At 40.6% G+C, this 19,192-nt stretch overlaps 1 protein-coding gene across 51 annotated transcripts in view; it reads right to left on the reverse strand.

The window, feature by feature from the left end:
• Ank2 (ankyrin 2) overlaps positions 1–19,192 on the reverse strand; it is a 575,860-nt gene that overhangs the window by 214,632 nt on the left and 342,036 nt on the right. For 10 of the 51 annotated variants that reach the window (XM_063282211.1, XM_063282201.1, XM_063282203.1 and 7 more), the window contains exon 1: positions 18,994–19,128. The exons of the other annotated variants lie outside the window; for them this stretch is intronic. In XM_063282211.1, coding sequence (XP_063138281.1) covers positions 18,994–19,122 — 129 coding nt within the window. In that variant the 5' untranslated portion in view covers positions 19,123–19,128. Of the gene's footprint in view, positions 1–18,993; positions 19,129–19,192 lie in introns of those variants that run through there. 51 annotated transcript variants of the gene reach the window in all.

The raw sequence follows: 19,192 nt of genomic DNA on the forward strand, positions 1-19,192 counted from the left end.
TCTTTCACTGCCGGCTTCCCACCCCCAACACACACACATACACAATAGATTGACAGGTCCTTCCTCACATCACCCAGCCCTCATCATGGCCACCACCTCTGTCATCCCAGCCCTCATCACAGCCATGCTCTCTACGGTCACCACTTCTCTGATATATCTCCAATATCTGACCCCATCTTCTTTCCACCACTTCTTATTTATCTCGTTCATTTCTGTTTTTCTACTGTGTTTTACTTTCCATGAAAACTTAATGGCTTAAACACAGCCACCATCAATAATTTCGGAGATGCATAAATGCAAAATGCATTTTAGTCATGCAATTGCTGCAAGTGCCTATAGAAAATAAGGACCTTCTTCCTTTTCTCGTGGACAGTGACCAATTAATTACTCAGCGACAGTCTTCTCTTCATCTGAATACTGAATGTCATTTAGATATGTACCGGCAGTAACCATCCCTCTGAAACAATGAATGCTAGAAAACTCCAGCCTTGCTTCCTTTCTGTGATGATATATAGTTTCAAATTGCAGTTTCCAATTTTGAAATCCGTATGTTTATAAAATTTACCTTCTCAATATATATTCTTCCTAAGGGGTCAGCAGGGTCTCATTATGCAGCCCAGGCTGGTCTTGGATTCACACTACCTTGTCTACCTCTCAAACTAGCTGGGATTACAGGCATGAGTCACCATTACTGGCTCTTTGAATTCATATTTGATAATCTAGTTGCTCTAATAAGATTTTGTCCAATTTTACTAAACACACAGTGCGTTCTTTATCTAGTGACTAAGAATGTCATGACCGTTTAATTTTATGCCAAATTCCTCTCTAAAATGAACCATCTGTAAGAGTGAATATAGCTTCCATTAACCACTGCCATTTTAAAATGCCAAATTTGCTGAAACATTCTATTTTAATAGCATTGAGTTGTGCCGGTGGGGTATTGAACACTGAAATCCATTTCTGATAAGATGCTTCCTTCTGCTTCTTCTGGAACCTGATTGGGCTTCGTCTATTATCTTATTTATGATGCAGGAAGATTGATCTTTCTGTGGTGGCAAGAAGCGGATAGATCCCTGATCTCTCTGCTGGACAGAGCAGAGCCATTTAGATCCATAGCCCAACATTTTATATTATACCCAGTAGCCTTCCCTTTTCTGTTCACTCGTCCCTTGGTTGTCTCTGTTTCCGGCAACAAACAACATTAACAGTAAAACAACTCACAAGAAAGTTTAGCCCTGGGTCTGTCTGCCGTTTGATGAAGTGTCTCTTGACTAACCACTTTCTCCTTTGTGACTGGAGGACCTCTTCACCTCTCTCCATCCCTTCTAAGATTCCTGTTGAAGATTTCTAGGGTTTACATACCAGCATGGAAGCTGTTTGGGTTGCCAGGGGTGTGGGTAATGTGGATGGCTCTAGAGTTGATAATTCAGAGTGTTCTATAATTTTCCCTATGACCTTATTACTGGAGGCCTTGATGTAGAATAAAACTACAAGTTATGAGACTATCTGATATTGCGCTTATTCTGCTCCTGGAAACGGTGACAACACCTTTGCGTTTGCTGATAAAACCTTCCCGGTTGAGTTGTCTTTCCTCGAGCATTAGCAAGCCAACTGGAGAAGCAGAGAGGCAAGCTATCCTGAGTCTTAGAACTTTCCTTATTAAATCTCTCTTTCTGCCTCTCACGGAAGTCTTGCTACATAAGTATCACTGAGAAGAAGAAATAAATCCCGTTAGACCTCCTTGGAGCAGGGCCTGGTCCACAGCACTTCCCAGAACGTTAACTGGGATCATTACCCCTCTGCTTTGTTCTTCCTTCTCTCTTGAATCAGGTGACTCTAAAATGTTGTTATCTTCTCTGCAGGTAATAATTTAAAAATATAAAACACCTTAAGTTCTGTCTTCCAGTACTGACATAGTCCAGAGAAAAGTCACAGACTTTGCATCCAATACCGGTGGTCTGTCCTTTAAAATATTTAATTGAGATTTGGGGGAAACGGAATCATTTTCAGATCCATTTTCCTTCCCCTCCAGAAGAGAAGTTAAAAATATCTGCTTCACATGAGAACTTCCTGATACACTACGGCGTACAGCAGCAACATCTGCATCCAGTCTTTCTCTCTCTCTCTGGGTCTCCTGTCCCATCCCTACCCACACACCACTCATCCTGATTTCAGAATAAATGGGTCAAACCTCTTCAGGCTTCCGGCTGGTGGTGACTCACAGTGGACTCCTCTTGGGAACCAGGCCCCCTGCTTCTCTATCCCACTAAGAATCAAGTCATTGTTTCTTCCTCTATATCGAGGGACAACCCGTAATTAAGTTGTTGTTTCTTTTTCCTTGGGTGCTAAGGAAGATTAACTTGTTTCTAAATTCAGCCCTACCCTGCTGGAGGGCTGCCATCATGAGGGCTCTGGGGATTACGACCCTCAGGATAATTCAGCAGTGTTTTCTTTCCCAGTACTGAGTCTTGTCTTATAAAATGAGCTGGGAGTGACTGACCAAGCACAGGTATTCAGTCCCTTCTTGATGATCTCCAAATGTTGCTGGAATTCCCCTGGCTGTAGCAGACCCCTGCCTGAAGGAAACACCAGTGTTGATGATTTCCGACAAGGACAAGGCAAAAGTGTGACACTTATGATGAACAACCTGCCAGGACAACGATCTCCTCTAGGTCGGTTCCTTCACCCTGTCCACAGGTTTAATGCCAGGTCCCAAATGTCCCTGTCCACAACACAGGAATTAGTGCTCTTCCCATACTTTCAATTGCAATACTTTTTAACTGGAAAAAAAAAGTTTCCTTGGATTACACATATTTATCAGAAGAATCATCCTCGATGGTAAAAAAAAAAAAAGTCTTATCAAGATGATCATACTGACACACACACGTGTACAGACCGCAGTGAAGATGCAATATTGCAACGTGAATATGTTGAAAACTTAGAAAACAAACTGAAAGGAGAAACTGAATTTAAACATCTATTAAAAATAAATATAGGACTGGAGTGACAGCTCAGCAGTAAAAAGCAATGGCCGATCCTGCAAAGGACCTGGGTTCAGTTCTCAGCACCCACAAAGCAACACAGAACCATCTGTAAGTCCAGTCCCGGGGGACTCTGACAACTTCTGGTCTCCTGGGGCACCACACACTTATGGTGCACACATTAAATGCAAGCAAAACCCTCATATATGCAAACTGTAAATAAATAAAACAAGATAAAATACATTTAAAATATAGAGTACAAATATATATGTATATCTGGATACATATATCTGTATCATACCTTGTAAACAGAATCACAAAGGGCTTTTTTTTTTCAAGAATCTGCTCTGATAAGAACTAATTCATGAAAAGAAAGGAAACGTGTAATCAAGTTACTCCAAGTACTAACAGGGGATAGTTTAAACAGCTAGGAACAGTTTTCTGCTTTCTCTTTTACATACTGAAGGTTTTTTTCCTAGTCAGCTTTATTACTCTGCTTGGTCAAATTCTTGGCCTCTAGGAGCCAAGGTATTAAATGGTAATTGAGCTCAAAGAGAAAGGGGGGAAGCAAAGAAAAAGCCTTTGAACCCTTAAGCCTTTTGTCTCTCTCTATATATATCACTTTAATATCTTGCCAGATGTGTTTTTATCTCTCCATCTTCTATGAAAATGCATGCAGTTTCACACAGAGAGAAACTGCTCCTTTAGGATGCTTGGACTTACAAAGCTCCCATTGAAATCCACTGTGCTCTTGCGTCCAGGAATGCCGGGGCGTAGAAAATCCAGGCACAATACACTGCTTGTTGCAACACAAGTGTTCCTCGGGTGCTCTGATTTACAGGTCTATCTTCACTTAAGAGTCTGTTAGAACACAGGCTTGCCACAGCCGCTAAAGCCTTGGTGAGCTCGGTAGTGCTGAGCTTAATCCACTGGTGCGATCCAATGGTGAGCATGCTCTGTAGCAACTTTCAAATGAGAGACATTTGCAGCCATCCAGGACTTGAAAGTTTTGGCATCTGGAACACTGATACGTTCCTCAAGGAATAGAGTTTAAACCTCAGCTTCGCAGCCTACGCTCAGATAATCTGCAGGCCTGGGTCAAGTATATGCACCCATTGTTTCATGAGAGAAAAGTGACATTTGTCAAGTCAGAGTCAAGAGAAAAACTCCAGAGCTTACGCAAGCTTTAGAACGCTTTAACGTGACTAGGCAGCATGGCAAATAATCAAGGCTCCGTGAGACAGGAGAGTAAGGTAAGTGTGAGCGCTGAGAGAGAGACCACCAACACACAGCAGAACAGTCTATGCATCCCTGAGGAGGGTCGTGAACTACAGAGTGGGAATTTTTATGTAAAATTAAAGACAATTTATGAAAGGAATAAAAACATTAGTTTGTTTTACACATCGGGTGAGTAACTACAAGCAGGGCATTAGATTTAAAGTGTTACAATAGAAGACAAAAACATGTCTCTAGAAAGGTTTTGTTCCTGCCTTCAAAACGTCTTTAATCTCTTGCTAATGTATAGTGTCAAGAACAGCTCTATATAAACAACTTGATTTGGCTTGCTTATGAACCAATTGTTTATGCTTATTATAATCTATAGGTTGCCTAGGGGAGGCTCTTCTTTCTAGGTTTGATTCCAAAGATTAGCCCACGAGCTGGCATTTAGAGGAGGGAAAGTAGGTGTATAGAGTCAGCAGGGCATCTGTCACGTATTAGGCAACATTGACAGGATATGGGGGATATCAATGGTCTTTGCATGATCGGATCTCAGCACAGCAAAGCCGCAGCCGCACACGCACACTGCTACCGGTGAGGAGCTTCCTCTGGTGAATGGACCCTTTGGAGCTCAGAGGCTTAGAGCGAATGCCTCAAGATTCTAAAGTAGACGCATTAGCTGTCACAGCACCATCAGTCATTTATGTAAGGAAGACAGATGGACTCTTATTATAGATACTGACCTGTTGTCCAGTGCATGCCAGAGTGGCGTACAAACTACTTAACAGCATATGCCCAGCTTCTAATATCAATGTGCATTTAGTTACAACTCGGGGTGGATACCTAAATATTTTATCAAGAGCATAGGGAGATGGACAGGTGAAATATTAGCTTATACTTTAGCACTTAATAATCTTTGTCAGTTACAGTTTGTGTTTTTTCAAGATCTGTTCATAGAGACTATTTTCCTTCTTGTTGACTTACTTTCTTCGTTTGTTCATTTACTTATATTAGGAAACACTCTTTTTAAAAGTATGACCCATAATTTTCTTTTTTGCCTATTTGCTCAAGTTTACACAGCATCCTGAGAGACTCTCAGGCTGATGCGCCTCTGTACATAGTTACTAGAACCATGTATTTCCAGTTCTGGCTCCTTCTGCTGGAAATAGAAACCAAGACTGGGGCTAGGGATGCTCACGACTGCCATTGAGCCAATACATCTGGATCTCTGAGTGTATACGGCTAGGGGAAACATACACACACACACACACACACACACACACACACACACACACACCTACATGCTTCCTTTACAATTATCTGGGTAAAGTTTTAAAATAATAAGTTTAAATTAACAAAAGGTCTTCTCCTGTAGACATTTTTAATCTTTTGAATAACAATTCCTATTCCTTTTCTCACATACCAAAGGGGGAAAGAATCTGTTGACATAATAAGTAATGTATAATAATTATTATGCATAATGTATAAGTATGTTCCAAACAGTGCTCTTGGCAACATTGTTTCATTTTGGTTCCTACAACTGCACTTTTCATATATATTTCATATACATGTATACATATCGTGGTGCTTTGAATAGTTATGGCCATGTTAAAGAAAGTTTGTCACTATGGAAATGGGGCTTTGAGGTCTTAAATGCTCAAGCTATGCTCAGTGTGAATCAAATAGAGTCTCCTCTTAGATGCCTTCACATCAAGATGTTAAACAGCTCTGCTCCTTCTCCAGCACTAAGTCTGACTGCATGATGCCACGCTTCCCACCCGGAAACTGTAAGCCAGCCCCAACTAAATGCTTTCTTTCCTTTACAAGAGTTCCCTTGGTCATGGTATCTCTTCACAGCAATAAAACCCTAAGACACACACACACACACATACACACACACACACACACACACACACACACACACACACAACAAAATATATATACATATATATACATATATACATATGTATGTATATATATGTGTGTATATATATATATATATATTGACAACAAAATTGTGGCCAACAATCACACATCTAGAATGTAAGGACTTCCAACTCTATACTATTTCTACGATGCCAAGCAGAAAGGATAAAATATTTTTATGTTAGTCATTTATATGCAAAGCCTCTGCCATGTAATCCTTGCCACCTGCCACCCATTCACACTCTCTCTATATAAAGCAATGTAATTTTTATTTTTCCCTCGGCATCTTTTTGAGATTTGTTTGGGTACCTGATTACCACTAATCTAATATCACTGAAATGCGGTGCCTCAAAATCACATTTTTATTCACTTTTTTTCACACAATATAATATACTTTGATTATAGCCTTTCCCCTCCCCCCAGATCTTTTCTGTCTCTCTATCCATCCAACGTCCATGCTCTTTCTCTCTCTCAAAACAAAAACAAACACAAAACAAAACCTAAAATCAAAACAAAACAAAAAGTCCAATAAGTCAAAACAACAACAAAACCACACACACAAATGTACACACCAAAATAAAATCAAATAACAACAAGGACAAAAACATGGAGTCTGTTTTATATTGGGCAATTACTCCTGGACACAGGCCTGCCCTGGAGTGTGGTTGATATATCATATCCATTGGAGAAAATTGATTTTCTCTATCCTAAAAGCATCAGCCTCGAATATCTTATTGGGTAGAGATGTGACTTTGTGTCTACCTCCCCTTCTCAGTGCTGGCATTGTCTGGTTTGAACCCATGCAGACTGTGCTGCTACAGTCTCTGTGAGTTCACATAGCACGGGTCCTACTGTGTCCAGAGAGCACAGTTTCCTTGGATTCATCCATCTGTTCTGGCTTTCGCCTTCCTGCCTCGTCCTCTGTACAGATCCCTGAGCCTTGAGAGGAGAGGTGTGACAAAGACATCTGATGCAGGGCTGAGTTCTCTCCTACTCTCTGGAGCAGGACTGAGTGCTTTCCTACCCTCTACACATTGTCCAGTTATCTCACAATCATTTTTATTCATCCACCTATTTTTTCTCCTTCCAGGTTGTGTCTACGGCCACCATGCTTCCCTCCTCGCTGATCTTCTGTGTAACCATTAAAACCCAGCTCTGCCCACCACTTGGATTAGTCTAGGACTTTCCTGGCTGGATTTTCTAGCTTTCTTTTGTCTTGTAGTTGTGTCCTGTAGTTGTGTCTCCTTTCTACTCCGATGACTTTATTGCCTTTAAGGCTCTCAGAGAAGAAACACTTCACCTGAACAAACCCGAGCCATACTTCTTCTTTGAGAAAAGTAACTAGCTACTCGCTGTGGATGTAGCCTTGTGGTAGAGTGTTTGCCCAGCATGTGCAAGGTTCAGTCCTCAGAACTGCAAAAAGAGTAACAAATTATTAGAGCTAACCTAGCACTGTCTTTTCTGCTTCTGCTAATATTAACCCTAAATAGTTTCCTAAAAGCAAAGTTACTCAAGAGAGAGAACATCTTCTCTCTCAGGCAATAACCTTTGTCATCTTCAGTGTAATATTTGGTGCACAGTGGTTATTCATTAATATTTTTCTGATTCAAGGGACAGCTAAATCTGGAGTTTTTGAATTACATACATCTGAAGCCACCTTGGATGGAGAAAGGAGACTTGAAGAAGGATGCATGGGACATTTTTACCTAAGATAAGAATGAAGAGAAATAAAACAAATAAAACCTAAAACAATTTTTGACCAAGCATGGTGGTGCATGTCTTTAATCTCAACACTTGGTAGGCAGAGGCAGGCAGATCTCTATGTACGTGAGGCCAGCCTGGTCTACAAAAGCAATTCCAGGAAGGACAGACAGGGGACAGGGCTGTCTTGAAAAACAGAGAGAGAGAGAGAGAGAGAGAGAGAGAGAGAGAGAGAGAGAGAGACCAGAACTTCTGGTTGTCTTGAAGTGAAACATGATTAAAATTTAAATACCTAATTTGATTGAATACTGAAGCACTCTGGTAGCCAAACTGTCCCATAATCTCTTCCACAATTAACTATGAAGCACATAACACAATTATGAAGCGTCCATCTTAGCAATTTTTTTCTTTCACTGGAAAAAGTTCTTAACTTTCTACAGCTTCTCCTTCCTTTCAAAGCTGCTTCTTGGTGTGAGAGCTCCCGGTTAGGGACTGGGGCCTCTGGTGGGGAATGAAGGGATGTCCATGTCATTCTGTGTCCTGTACAAAGCCCCAACACTGCCGTGCTGCCGTGCAGGTTTGCTGATCCACAGCCGCCTACCTTCGTTCTGATCACAGTAATGCGCACTTTTTCCTCTCTCCTCCACACCTAGGCTTTGATGCCTACCCCCTTGGAGCCCACACTAAAGCCTGTGATTAGTAGGTGACCTCCTCAAAGAAAAGCTCCTCCTGTCCCAAATGATTTCTATCCCAAAAGAGTCACAGCTGCCAGGTCTCCTGATTAGAGTCACATTAGGGTATGACATACTTTAATTAAGGACTGCAGCCCAGGGCGATTTGGGAGCCATAAGGAAAGAGGGAGTCACACCCTAGAAGAAGTGGAGAGTTGCTATTCTCACCCAGCGTGTAGCTGAATGGTCGTGCAAGCCTGTATTTCTCTTCTGGAGTTCACTTTAGGTGCTTGTGAGCTTGGCATCCTACAAAGTCAAAGGCAGCCGTCATTCCTGATGGAGATGGTTGGGAAATGATTAACCCTGCCACACTAATGTTTCTCTGTGGGTTTTTTAACCTGGCATTCTCAGCTCACAGAACCCTGAATAGAAAATAAAAGAACCACAATAGACTTCCTTTAAATGACTCAAATCAACACAGGAGACACAAAACAACCACCACACACTCCACAGGTGACCTCACGTTCTAAATGAGGCCTAAAACACTTTTCAGAGACCGTCAAACACCACGGCGGGAACCCTCTCTTACCACCACTCCTACTGCCAGGTTAAGACCTTTTAAAGGAAGTCTGCCTCATACATACAAAAATAGACAATCACATACCCAGCTTAATGGGCCTAAAGATTCTCTCTGTAACTGTGGACCATCCCATCACCACCGGTGGTCTGTGGGATCCTCCAAGGGCAATACTGTGTCTGGGGCAGAAAGTTGGCTTAAGGCATATTAAATGAAGAAAAGCTTTGAAATATCACCAAACTATCCCACTTACAATAATGAGAGGAGATTAAGACATCATCAAATACGGCCCAGAGCCACTGGGAACCATCAGTAATACTAACAGATCTCAGGTCCCCACCGTACCACTGTTTAAACTGAGATCAAGTCAATTTGAACCAAGGTCACCAAGGATGAACCAAAGGTCACTACTGGTAAAAAGAACTGAATGCAGGCTCCCCAGTTTTGCTTCTCTGGAGCCTTTTAGACACTTTGCATGAAGGTCAATTATAAAATTAGTAAAGAACGGTCTAGTATGTATGTATGTATGTGTGTTCAGGAATTGCATCTGTCCGCACATATATGCATGTGAGTGTGTGAGGTGTGCACACGTATGCGTGTGAGTATGAAGGTCAAAGGTCAATGACACGTGTCTTATTTAGTGGCTCACTACCTTATTTTTTGAGACAGAGTCACTCACGAACCTGGAGGTCAAAGTTCTACCACCCGGGTTGGACAGTGTGCTTGCTCCTGGGATGCTCCTCTCTGCCTCCCTTGTGCTGGGATTACAGCCATGACTGCCGTGCCCAGCCTTGGGTACGGCTCTTGGAAATTCAGATTCCGCTCTTCATGCTTGCACAGCAAGTACTTGGCAACCGAGCCCCTGTTGCCTGTTCTTTATCGTTTCAAATCCCATTTCCATCTCTCACTTCGAGTGGTGCTTCAGAAGGGGTAACGGCTTTACATTAATAATCAAAACAGATTGATTCTCAGTCATCCTTTCTGAGGCATTGATACAAATTACCATTGCCCATGACAACCAGAAATTTTGGAAAACAACCTCCTTGATCAATGGAACTTTAGGAAAAAGGCCAGCCCCAAAGACACTGTCCTGCAAGCCCACCTGCTTGGGAGACTAGGGAAAGAAAACAGTACGTTCATTCTGACCTATAGAAGGAGTTCAAAGTCAGCCAGGGCAATTTGGTAAGATCCTGTCTCAAAATAAAAAATAAAAAGAAGGCTAGAGATATCTAAGTGACAGAAGTCCTTGTTTAGCAAACACGAGACCCTCAGATTCAATTACCAATATGGGGAAGAAAAAGATAAATGATACACACACACATACACACAAATGTTATTTTTAATTTCAACTTCCTAACAGATACGAATGATAAGTGAGTTAGATTAACAGTTAACAAGTCTGTTTTGCAAATATACATCTATATAGCCAAGAAATACATAGAAATGTGAAAGAACACTGCATTCATAACCAAATAAGTTTGGTAGTTTGATGGTAATTGTTGTTCCCTGATGATTCTCCTCCTTGACGCCACTTCTGTTGAAGTGTTCCCCCTGACAGAACAGCACATCAATGGCAAACAATAGGAGGACATATCTACGAAAGGGCCACAGTGGGTAAGGTAGAAGACTTCTTTCCTCTAGCAGAAGCCTGTACAACTAATTATGGAATCCCTTTCTGGCTACCCTGGAAGCTGTCATAGCCCGTAAGAGAATGAGAAAGCAGTTGAGAAAAATATTCATGGAGAACACTAAACCAACAAGGAAACAGAGCCCCTGGCACTATGAGAAGCAGAGGATGGAGATGAAGGAGGGCCTTCCTTGGAGATGCCCCATCTCTCCCCAGCTCCTTTCATGCCACTTCCTGTGTCCCAAGGATCAGTTCAAGCCAAGCGTATGAAACAAAAGGCAGCTTCTGACTTCTGTTAGGAGTCAGAAGAGCATCAGCTCCTCTAGATATTTGAGTCCTCCCTGGCTGCTAAGTTAATGATTAAATCCCTAGGACATTGGGCTGAGTTCCTTCAAAACAGCAGCGCCAACTGTTAAACACAGAACATTTAAATCACCACGCAGAGCATTCCTTCAAAATTTTTCTATTGAGTTATATAACTCTCTGTCTCTGTCTCTCTTTCTCCTCTCTCTCTCTCTCTCTCTCTCTCTCTCTCTCTCTCTCACACACACACACACACACACACACACACACACACACACACACACACACATATTCTGGTCCTAAAGACAATCCCGTTGTTGCAAAGGCAGGTAAACTGTGGGCCATGAGGCCTTCGGACTTAACTCTTAAGCACTTGTTTCCTCCTCTCTGTGCTCAGAGTTAATTGGTTGCTACATACACTAATTAGCCTTATTAAACTTTCAGAATCTTTCCTATTACACATGGAAAATTTTTTCTCAATGGCAATTTGGACTCACACATATAATGGATCTAGCTTTCAAGACAAAGAAGACCATAGGCTGGTGGAGAAATGGAAATGTTGATTCTAGTTGTTTTAGCCTCGGTTTGCTATCACGAAGGAACTGCAAAACCATGTAGATTGTAGAGCTGGAATGATGGTTCAACATTAAGAGTTATGTGTTGGGTTGGGGATTTAGCCTAGCAAGCGCAAGGCCCTGGATTCGGTCCCCAGCTCCGGAAAAAAAAAAAGAGTTATGTGTTGCTCTTGGAGAGACCCAGGTTTGGTTCTCAGCACCCACATAGTGGCTCACAACCATGCAAAACTCCAGTTCCAGGGGATCCGATGCCCTCTTCAGGGCTCCTCAAGTACCAAATACACACATGACACCCAAAATTACACTTGAGCAAAACTTACGTACATAAAATAAATCGTTTTTAATGTAGATTATGTTCTGTCTTCCCTCACACACCCCCTCAGAATTCTGAGTTATTTATGAGATCAAACCAGAGGAGTAAGAGTAAATGCTCACAGTAAACATTTAAAGTCATATTTGTCTCTGCAACAGACAAAAAAGAGTCACAGGCAGGAAGATGATTCCACTAACAACATACATGAGCTTCTAGAATCTGAAGAAAAGCCTTCTTAGTTGTTACTTATTTCACGACATACGCTCCCTCACTCAGAATAAAGCTAAGTATTTTTGCACAGAATTAATTTTGAGAAAAAAACAGATAAAAAAGGAATGACTCAAAAGAAAAATAATTATCACAAAGTGGTTATCAAAGATGATGTGAATAGAGGTCTTAACTCCAGGTATTTCCACTAACTCAACACCTGTACAGAATATGTTCAATATCCTGTTTGATGACAAAATAACTTTCTAGATTAAGATTTTATTTTCCTTCAAGTCTTGACATTTTACCTCAAGCCATAAATTGAGACTATTCATAATCCCATGAATTTGAGAGCTGTAATCCTAAACTCTTCACTCACTCAGTGATTGAAGGAGGGTCTTCATAATTAAAACTAATAAAAAACTTAGGATTCACAGTGTCCGTGAAGGGCACCACTCCTACGTAAAGCCAATTAAGCAAAGAGAAAGGCATAGGAAGAATGTCAAAGAAGAAAACGTAGTTTTTAAAAAGCATGGATGGATGGAAGCTTTCACGTTTAATTCTAGTTGGATGGGAAACAGAAAGTAACTGTAGCAAAACCATCCAACATTTATTTATAAGCGAACCCTAGCCTTGAGAGGCATCTCCAATCGCAATCACCTTGTGTTAGTATAGTTAATAGAAATACCCACGTTCTGAAGGCAGTGTAGAAAATACAGAAAGATGACTAGAGGTGGCTCTTTTAAAACGATTATTGAAGCTGGGCATGGTGGTGCACACCTTTAATCCCAACACTTGGGGTCAGAGGCAAGCGGATCTCCGGGAGGTCAAGGCAAACCTGGTCCTAGCTCTGGGAGAGCCAGAGCTACACAGAGAAACTCTATCTTGCATAAAAAATGGGGGGGGGGCGCTGGTTGCATGTTATTCTGTTGCAGTTCAAACCTTTAAAGCTGTGTTTAGTTTGGTGTCCAGAAATCTCTGTGCACTTACAGTTCTAAATTAAGTAAGCGTCACTGTTTCCAGAACGCAGCTAGCCTTTGGAATCTGGCTGCCTTGTGCATGAGCAGAAGGCTCAAGGACAGGGATGACGGCGAGCTTCTCCACTCTGTTCCCACACAGCAGCTCTCACCCACACTCTACAGAAAAGCCAGCACTGCATGTCACTATAGTTTATATGTCTGTGGCCTCCCCTTATCTACAGGGGACACATTCTGAGACCCCAGAGGACACTAGGGATAGTACTAAACACTATGCACACTGACTATTTCCTGTAAATGTAGAGCTAGGGCAAAGGATTTATAAAGCAGGTCCAGTAGGAAACGAATAACAACTAATGATAAAACAGAAACGTTGTAACAATGTATTTCAATGAAAGTACCTTCCCCATTTTCTTAGAGGAAACACAGCATATCTGAACATCAGCATCACTACTGCTTCCTTTGGGGTCATTAATAAGTAAGAAATCATAACAGAGATGTATGATACAGCCATCTGAGAGCCAAGAGGACTATCAGGTAGTTTGTAGGCTGGTGTCAGATAACAACACTCTCATCCCAGTCAGGGCAGGGCAGGATTCTGGACGATTTTACCACATTAATCAGAATAACTTACAAATGAGTTATTTGCTTCTGGAATGTTTTCAAATCTCTTTTGTCCCCTGGTCACTGAGACCATGAAAAACCAAGCTGGGTAACTGTGGGACTGGTCAGTTACAGCCATGTTCATATAACACAACTCAAAGTTCTAGCAAATATTCCCCTCGTCGTACAAATAAATAAAACCTACTTCTATTTTAGAAGTCCCAATGCTTCTGTCAGAAGTCTTCCTGGTCCGTTGCATACACCCATTAAGTGTTCTCATTGTTGTCAAGTGTATATCCAAATAGAAAATACAGAGAATAAACACACTGGCCAGGGTATCTCACTGAGGCAAAGCTGTAAACCACCGGTCTTATTCCTCCAAGACAGTAGGGATAGTAAAATAAAGCGATGGAATGACCAGAAGCTTTGATTTTTCTGCAGAATTGTTTGAAAAGGACTTAGAAAAGACTGATTTCATTTTCTATTGTGTCCCACACAGCACCACCTTGAAGTTTAATAAATATAAATACGCAAGTGCATTTTAGAAATCTTGATTAAATAAATAAATAAATAAATAAACAAATAAATAAATAAATAAAATAGCAAAAGTGATTTCAATAGGACTGGAGAGACTGCTCAGTGGTTAAGAGCACTGACTACTCTTCCAGAGGTCATGAGTTCAATTCCCAGAAACCACATGATGGCTCACAACCATCTGTAATGAAATCTGATGCCCTTTTCTGGTGTGTCTGAAGACAGCTACATAAACATTAAATAAATAAATAATTTTTTTAAAAAAGTGACTTCAATAGTCTAACATGAGCAGCAACTAGCCAGGATTTAAGATGCAAATCTTGACTCCAAAAAGTTCACTACCCAAGAAACTTATGAAAATTTTGGAGTAATTATAGTAAAATCACAACCTTAAATTTATGTATTTTCTCTCAAACGCATTGTTTAATCAAATCCTTACAGTGCTTAAATTTCTTCCTGTTGTGGAATGTCATTGTGGAGGTAAGAAAGGTACAACATTAGACTAAATGGCTTACTTAGAATTTTTATTGTTGGCACAATCATGCTATGTTTTCTTCCTCAGTGAAATTTGGATCCAGATAGATCTTAAGTTCAAATCCCAAGTATGCCTCTTAATAGCTGTCTATGACTAGGGAAGTTCCATTTCTGTGCCTTGGTTTCCTTGTCTGTGAAATCAAGAAGATGTCTAATGTATACAGTTGTTACTATTGCAGTTAAATGGCCCAATATATATGTATCCAATATAAGGTCCACCAGTACTTAGTAAGTTATGTTTTAAAGGTTCTATAAGGTCTATCTGGTTTAACAATATTAATCAATAAACTATTCATTAAAATAAATAGATATCTGGGTGTGGTAATGTATGCTTTCAATACTAGCACTCAGGAGGCAAAGGCAGGTGGATTTTTATAAGTACAAGGCCAGCTTTTTTCCACAGTGTGTTCCACAAAAGTCAGAGCTACCTGATAAGACTTTACCAAAAAAGAAGCAAAAAAGAGAGAAATTGATAGAGAGAATGCTGTACATATACACAACTGAGCTTAGCCTGTGCTTGTATGAGTGTGTTCATGTACATGTGTGTGTTGACTTATGGTCATGTGGGGGAAGGTGCCCATTAGGCTTGCAGAGGCCAGAGAACAGGATCTTTTGCCGTCACTTTCTACAGTATTTCTTGAGACAGAGTCTCTACTAAACCCAGAGCTAGGCTGATCAGCAACCCTCGGGGATCTCCATGTCTCTGCCCGCAACTGTACTGGGCTTACATGTGAACACATGGCCAAGCCAAGCCTGACCTTTTACACGAACAACAAAATCAGAACCTATGTCCTCATGCTTGGACAGCAAGAGGTTCTTATCTTCTAAGCCATCTCTCCAGCCCCTACAGTGGAATTTTATCCAACCATAAAGAACAAGTTGTGCCAAGAATATGGATGGAGAGATCATCATTTATAAATTATATGTGTATTGATCATCATCAATAAACTAGACCAGATAAGACAAATAATTTTTTATGTGAAAGTTTAAAAAAAAACAGGCAGTAGATGGGAGATTATGAGGCAAGAGGAAGAAACCAGTTGGTACAGGAGAGAGGAAAGGGGAGAAAGTAAATATGACCAAAGTCAATGCTGAACATGTATGAAAATGTCATACTTTATGATTCTGGTGAACAGTGTAGACATGGTGGACTCAAGAATGATTGGTTCGTGCTGAGAGATGAGAGACACAGAGTCTTCTTTGACAGCTCATGGTGAACTTAAGGTTAAAGGGGAAAGGACACTTAAGTATATACCTTGCTTTTAGAAATGCAACTGTGCTCTCACTCTTACACTTTCCAAGGTTTGAAAAGTACAGATGGGAAATAGGCAGCTGTAGAATATATATATATATATACATATATATATATATATATATATATATATATATATATATATATATATGGAATTACTCTTAGGACTAGGGTTGTCTTGGCAGCATAAGAATCCTGATACTCAGCTATTCCATCTAGCAATTCAGGTCTCAAATACTAGACTTCTAGTACAGGAACCAGACTTTATATACAAGAAGATTATTTAGTTAATACTAAGGGGCAAATTAGAAGAGAATAGCCTCTTACCCCATAAATCAGTGTACTCCTTTTGAGCAAACAAGTTCAAATTAGTTTGTTTCATTTGCTTAAAGCTTAAATTCATTCATATTTCACTAACACAATGGACATGTCATATACTCCGTTTAAATGTCAGTTATCCAGTCAAGGAAGCCTGAACATTTTGCTTACAATGAGGCTGAAATGAAATGCCATAATATGAAAATCATTGTCTTTTTAAAAACACACAAATGGTAAAGTTAGCATTACAGGTTATCATCAAGGACAGGGTAGGACTGAAGTTTGCAAAGAGTTAAAATGTATTTCAAAAGTTTTATATAATAACACAAAGCAAAATAAGTATTCCTTTAATCAAGTTTATAAAGGCATATCAAAATAAAGTCCAAATATAAGGCCACCAGAATTGAGTTGTTTTAAAAATCAATAGTTGTATCTTGGTAAATTTTCCTTTTAAAATCAATGTGTTTTCCCCAAGCTCTGTAGTTTTATCTGCACTGGGGGTGGGTCTTTTCTGAATCCTTTGCACAAAGAGGTTTATGGGTAAGAAGCCTTTCATAGATGTGAAAACGATACCCCCTATACTCTATTGGTCCTACAGCAGTTGTACCCCCATACAATTAAGAAATGACATCAGCAGAAAACATGATCATTCTAGAATCATTTTCTAAAGATGATGTTCTAGGCATTTTCAGCTCTCCAGGAGCTGCCATTTTCTTCACCCTTAGAAATAATACTGAACTAGGGCCTTTTTTTCCTTTCAAATCATATTTGAAAACCGGGTTGGGTTGGAATGTGGGGGAAGGGGAGGTTGTCTATCTAGGAAAGAAACTTGATATGGCTCGGAAACACACCCTACCATTTGGCAAACATTTATTGGGCTGTGTAATCCCGCAAGCATCTGCCATAGAAGAAGTATACATGAAAACAGAGGAACGAAGATAAATACTGTCAATTACTCTGGTTCTAGGGCAATGATATCTATGTGCCCAGATGGTCTTGTCCTATTACACCACTAACCAATGATCTTGCTGACAGTGCCAGATTCAAGCTAAAGCAAGACAGCATCCAAGCAACCGAGATTCCCAAAAAAGTACTGCCACTTGCTATTTTAACGACTCGACTTCTTTTCGGAGTAATGAGGTTTAGGGAAAGAATAGCGGTGGACTCCATGTGGAAACCAAGTAAAGCAAAGTTGAAAGGTCCCAGAGGATGGATGCAAGGCGCTTTGAGCTAAGAATGTTACTGGGTCTTAACTGGATGGTGTTCAAGCACTCCTGGCCAAGAAACAATACACTGTAATTGAGGGAACAAAGATTTAAAAGGATATAAATACATGAAGAAAATGCTTTAGGCAGTAATGTTCTATTTAGAGGATTAAAAACAAAGCTACAGGAGCTATAGAGCAGGAAGTCAACCCCAACAAAGATGGCCAGTAAGACGTGGATACTGTAAAAGAATCAAAGCACGCTTGAAACAAGCCATTTTAATGGTCAATAAACAGTATTAAATTTTCTCCAGAAGAGAAGCCATTAAATACACTAATTTTGTTTCCAGATACTAATCATTTGATCTAACTAGTGGAGAAGTAGAACAGAATCAGAATGAAGGAGGATCTCAACTCACTATGGCTCCTTGGGTGTCTTTCAAAAAGGGGGGAGGGGGCAAAGACAATGCTTCTCAAATGCAAAGGTGAATGTGGCTACTGTGGTGGAAGGGGGGGAGGTCATAGAGCACGTGCATTAGTAAACGTGTGAGTCCCCGTGCATCTCTTAATCCCTGATCTGTTTAAAAAGAGTTTGTGTACAAAGCACTATTTTTCCATTCTGCTAATGTAATATACCGTTTATCATCTGAAATTATTCAGTGACCTACTTTGTTAATTAAAGTGTTTAGATACAACTTCTTTACAGATTCAGACCGCTGGCTGATTGAGTATCTCATTACTGTCAGCTGTAAGATTTATATTTTTAGGGAAATTTAATATTTTAAAAAAAACCATGTTTCAGGGAAAGACAGCCAATCTGTGGTTGGTTTACTGTTAGGAAATTCGATGATTCACTGCCTTGGTGAGCTAGCTATTTTCACTTAATTGCCACATTACAAAAGTAAATTGCAGAATTAATAATAGAAAATAAGAATTCTAAAAATGCAGGAGCCCAGATCACTGCATCAATATTTTTAGTCTATTCTAGTGTAGAATAATGCCAACCCTCAGGAAGCAAGATCCTGTGGCTTAGTCGCAATCAGAGACCTTTACTGAAAATACCATCAGTGTCGAAGTGCCCGCGGTCCAGTAGTAGACACAGGCAGTAAGAGGACAGCCCTCTGGCCATATGGCAACCCTTCCTTCTGCTGGGAGAGTAATCCGGAAGACTAGAGAGCCCGGTTTTAAGACGGAATAATGTAACGGAGGTAGAAGAGAGAAAATGAAGCGATGGGTTCTGCTCTGCTTGATCGGGGCAAAGGAAATAAATCCATCCTACTCAGGCATCTCCTCCCAATGCAGCAAATTCAGGAGAGAGCTCCTCCGAGCTGCAAAGTGTGCTTGGAAATGGTGCAGGGGAGTGATGGAAAAGGGAGGATGAAGTTGCCAGTTCTAAAGGCTGATGATTCTACACGGCAGCACTACAAAAGGGTGCGGGGTGGGGGTGGGGGTGCCCATGAGGTTCTCCATACCTTTCTTTTCCGTTCCATTCGATCCCTGGGGATTTTCCGTTGTTTTTTTCTCTCTCTCTCCAGATTTTTTTCCTTCTCATCCAGTTCGGCCTCTCTAACTTTTTTGATAGAAGCAGCAGCGTGAGCCATTTTTTGCAGAGGAAATCTCGGCAGAGGATAACTTTCCACTCCCCAGCAATACAGGTGATTTTACTGCTAT

This window comes from Rattus norvegicus, chromosome 2 (assembly GCF_036323735.1).
Source record: "Rattus norvegicus strain BN/NHsdMcwi chromosome 2, GRCr8, whole genome shotgun sequence".
Lineage (NCBI taxonomy): Eukaryota > Metazoa > Chordata > Mammalia > Rodentia > Muridae > Rattus > Rattus norvegicus.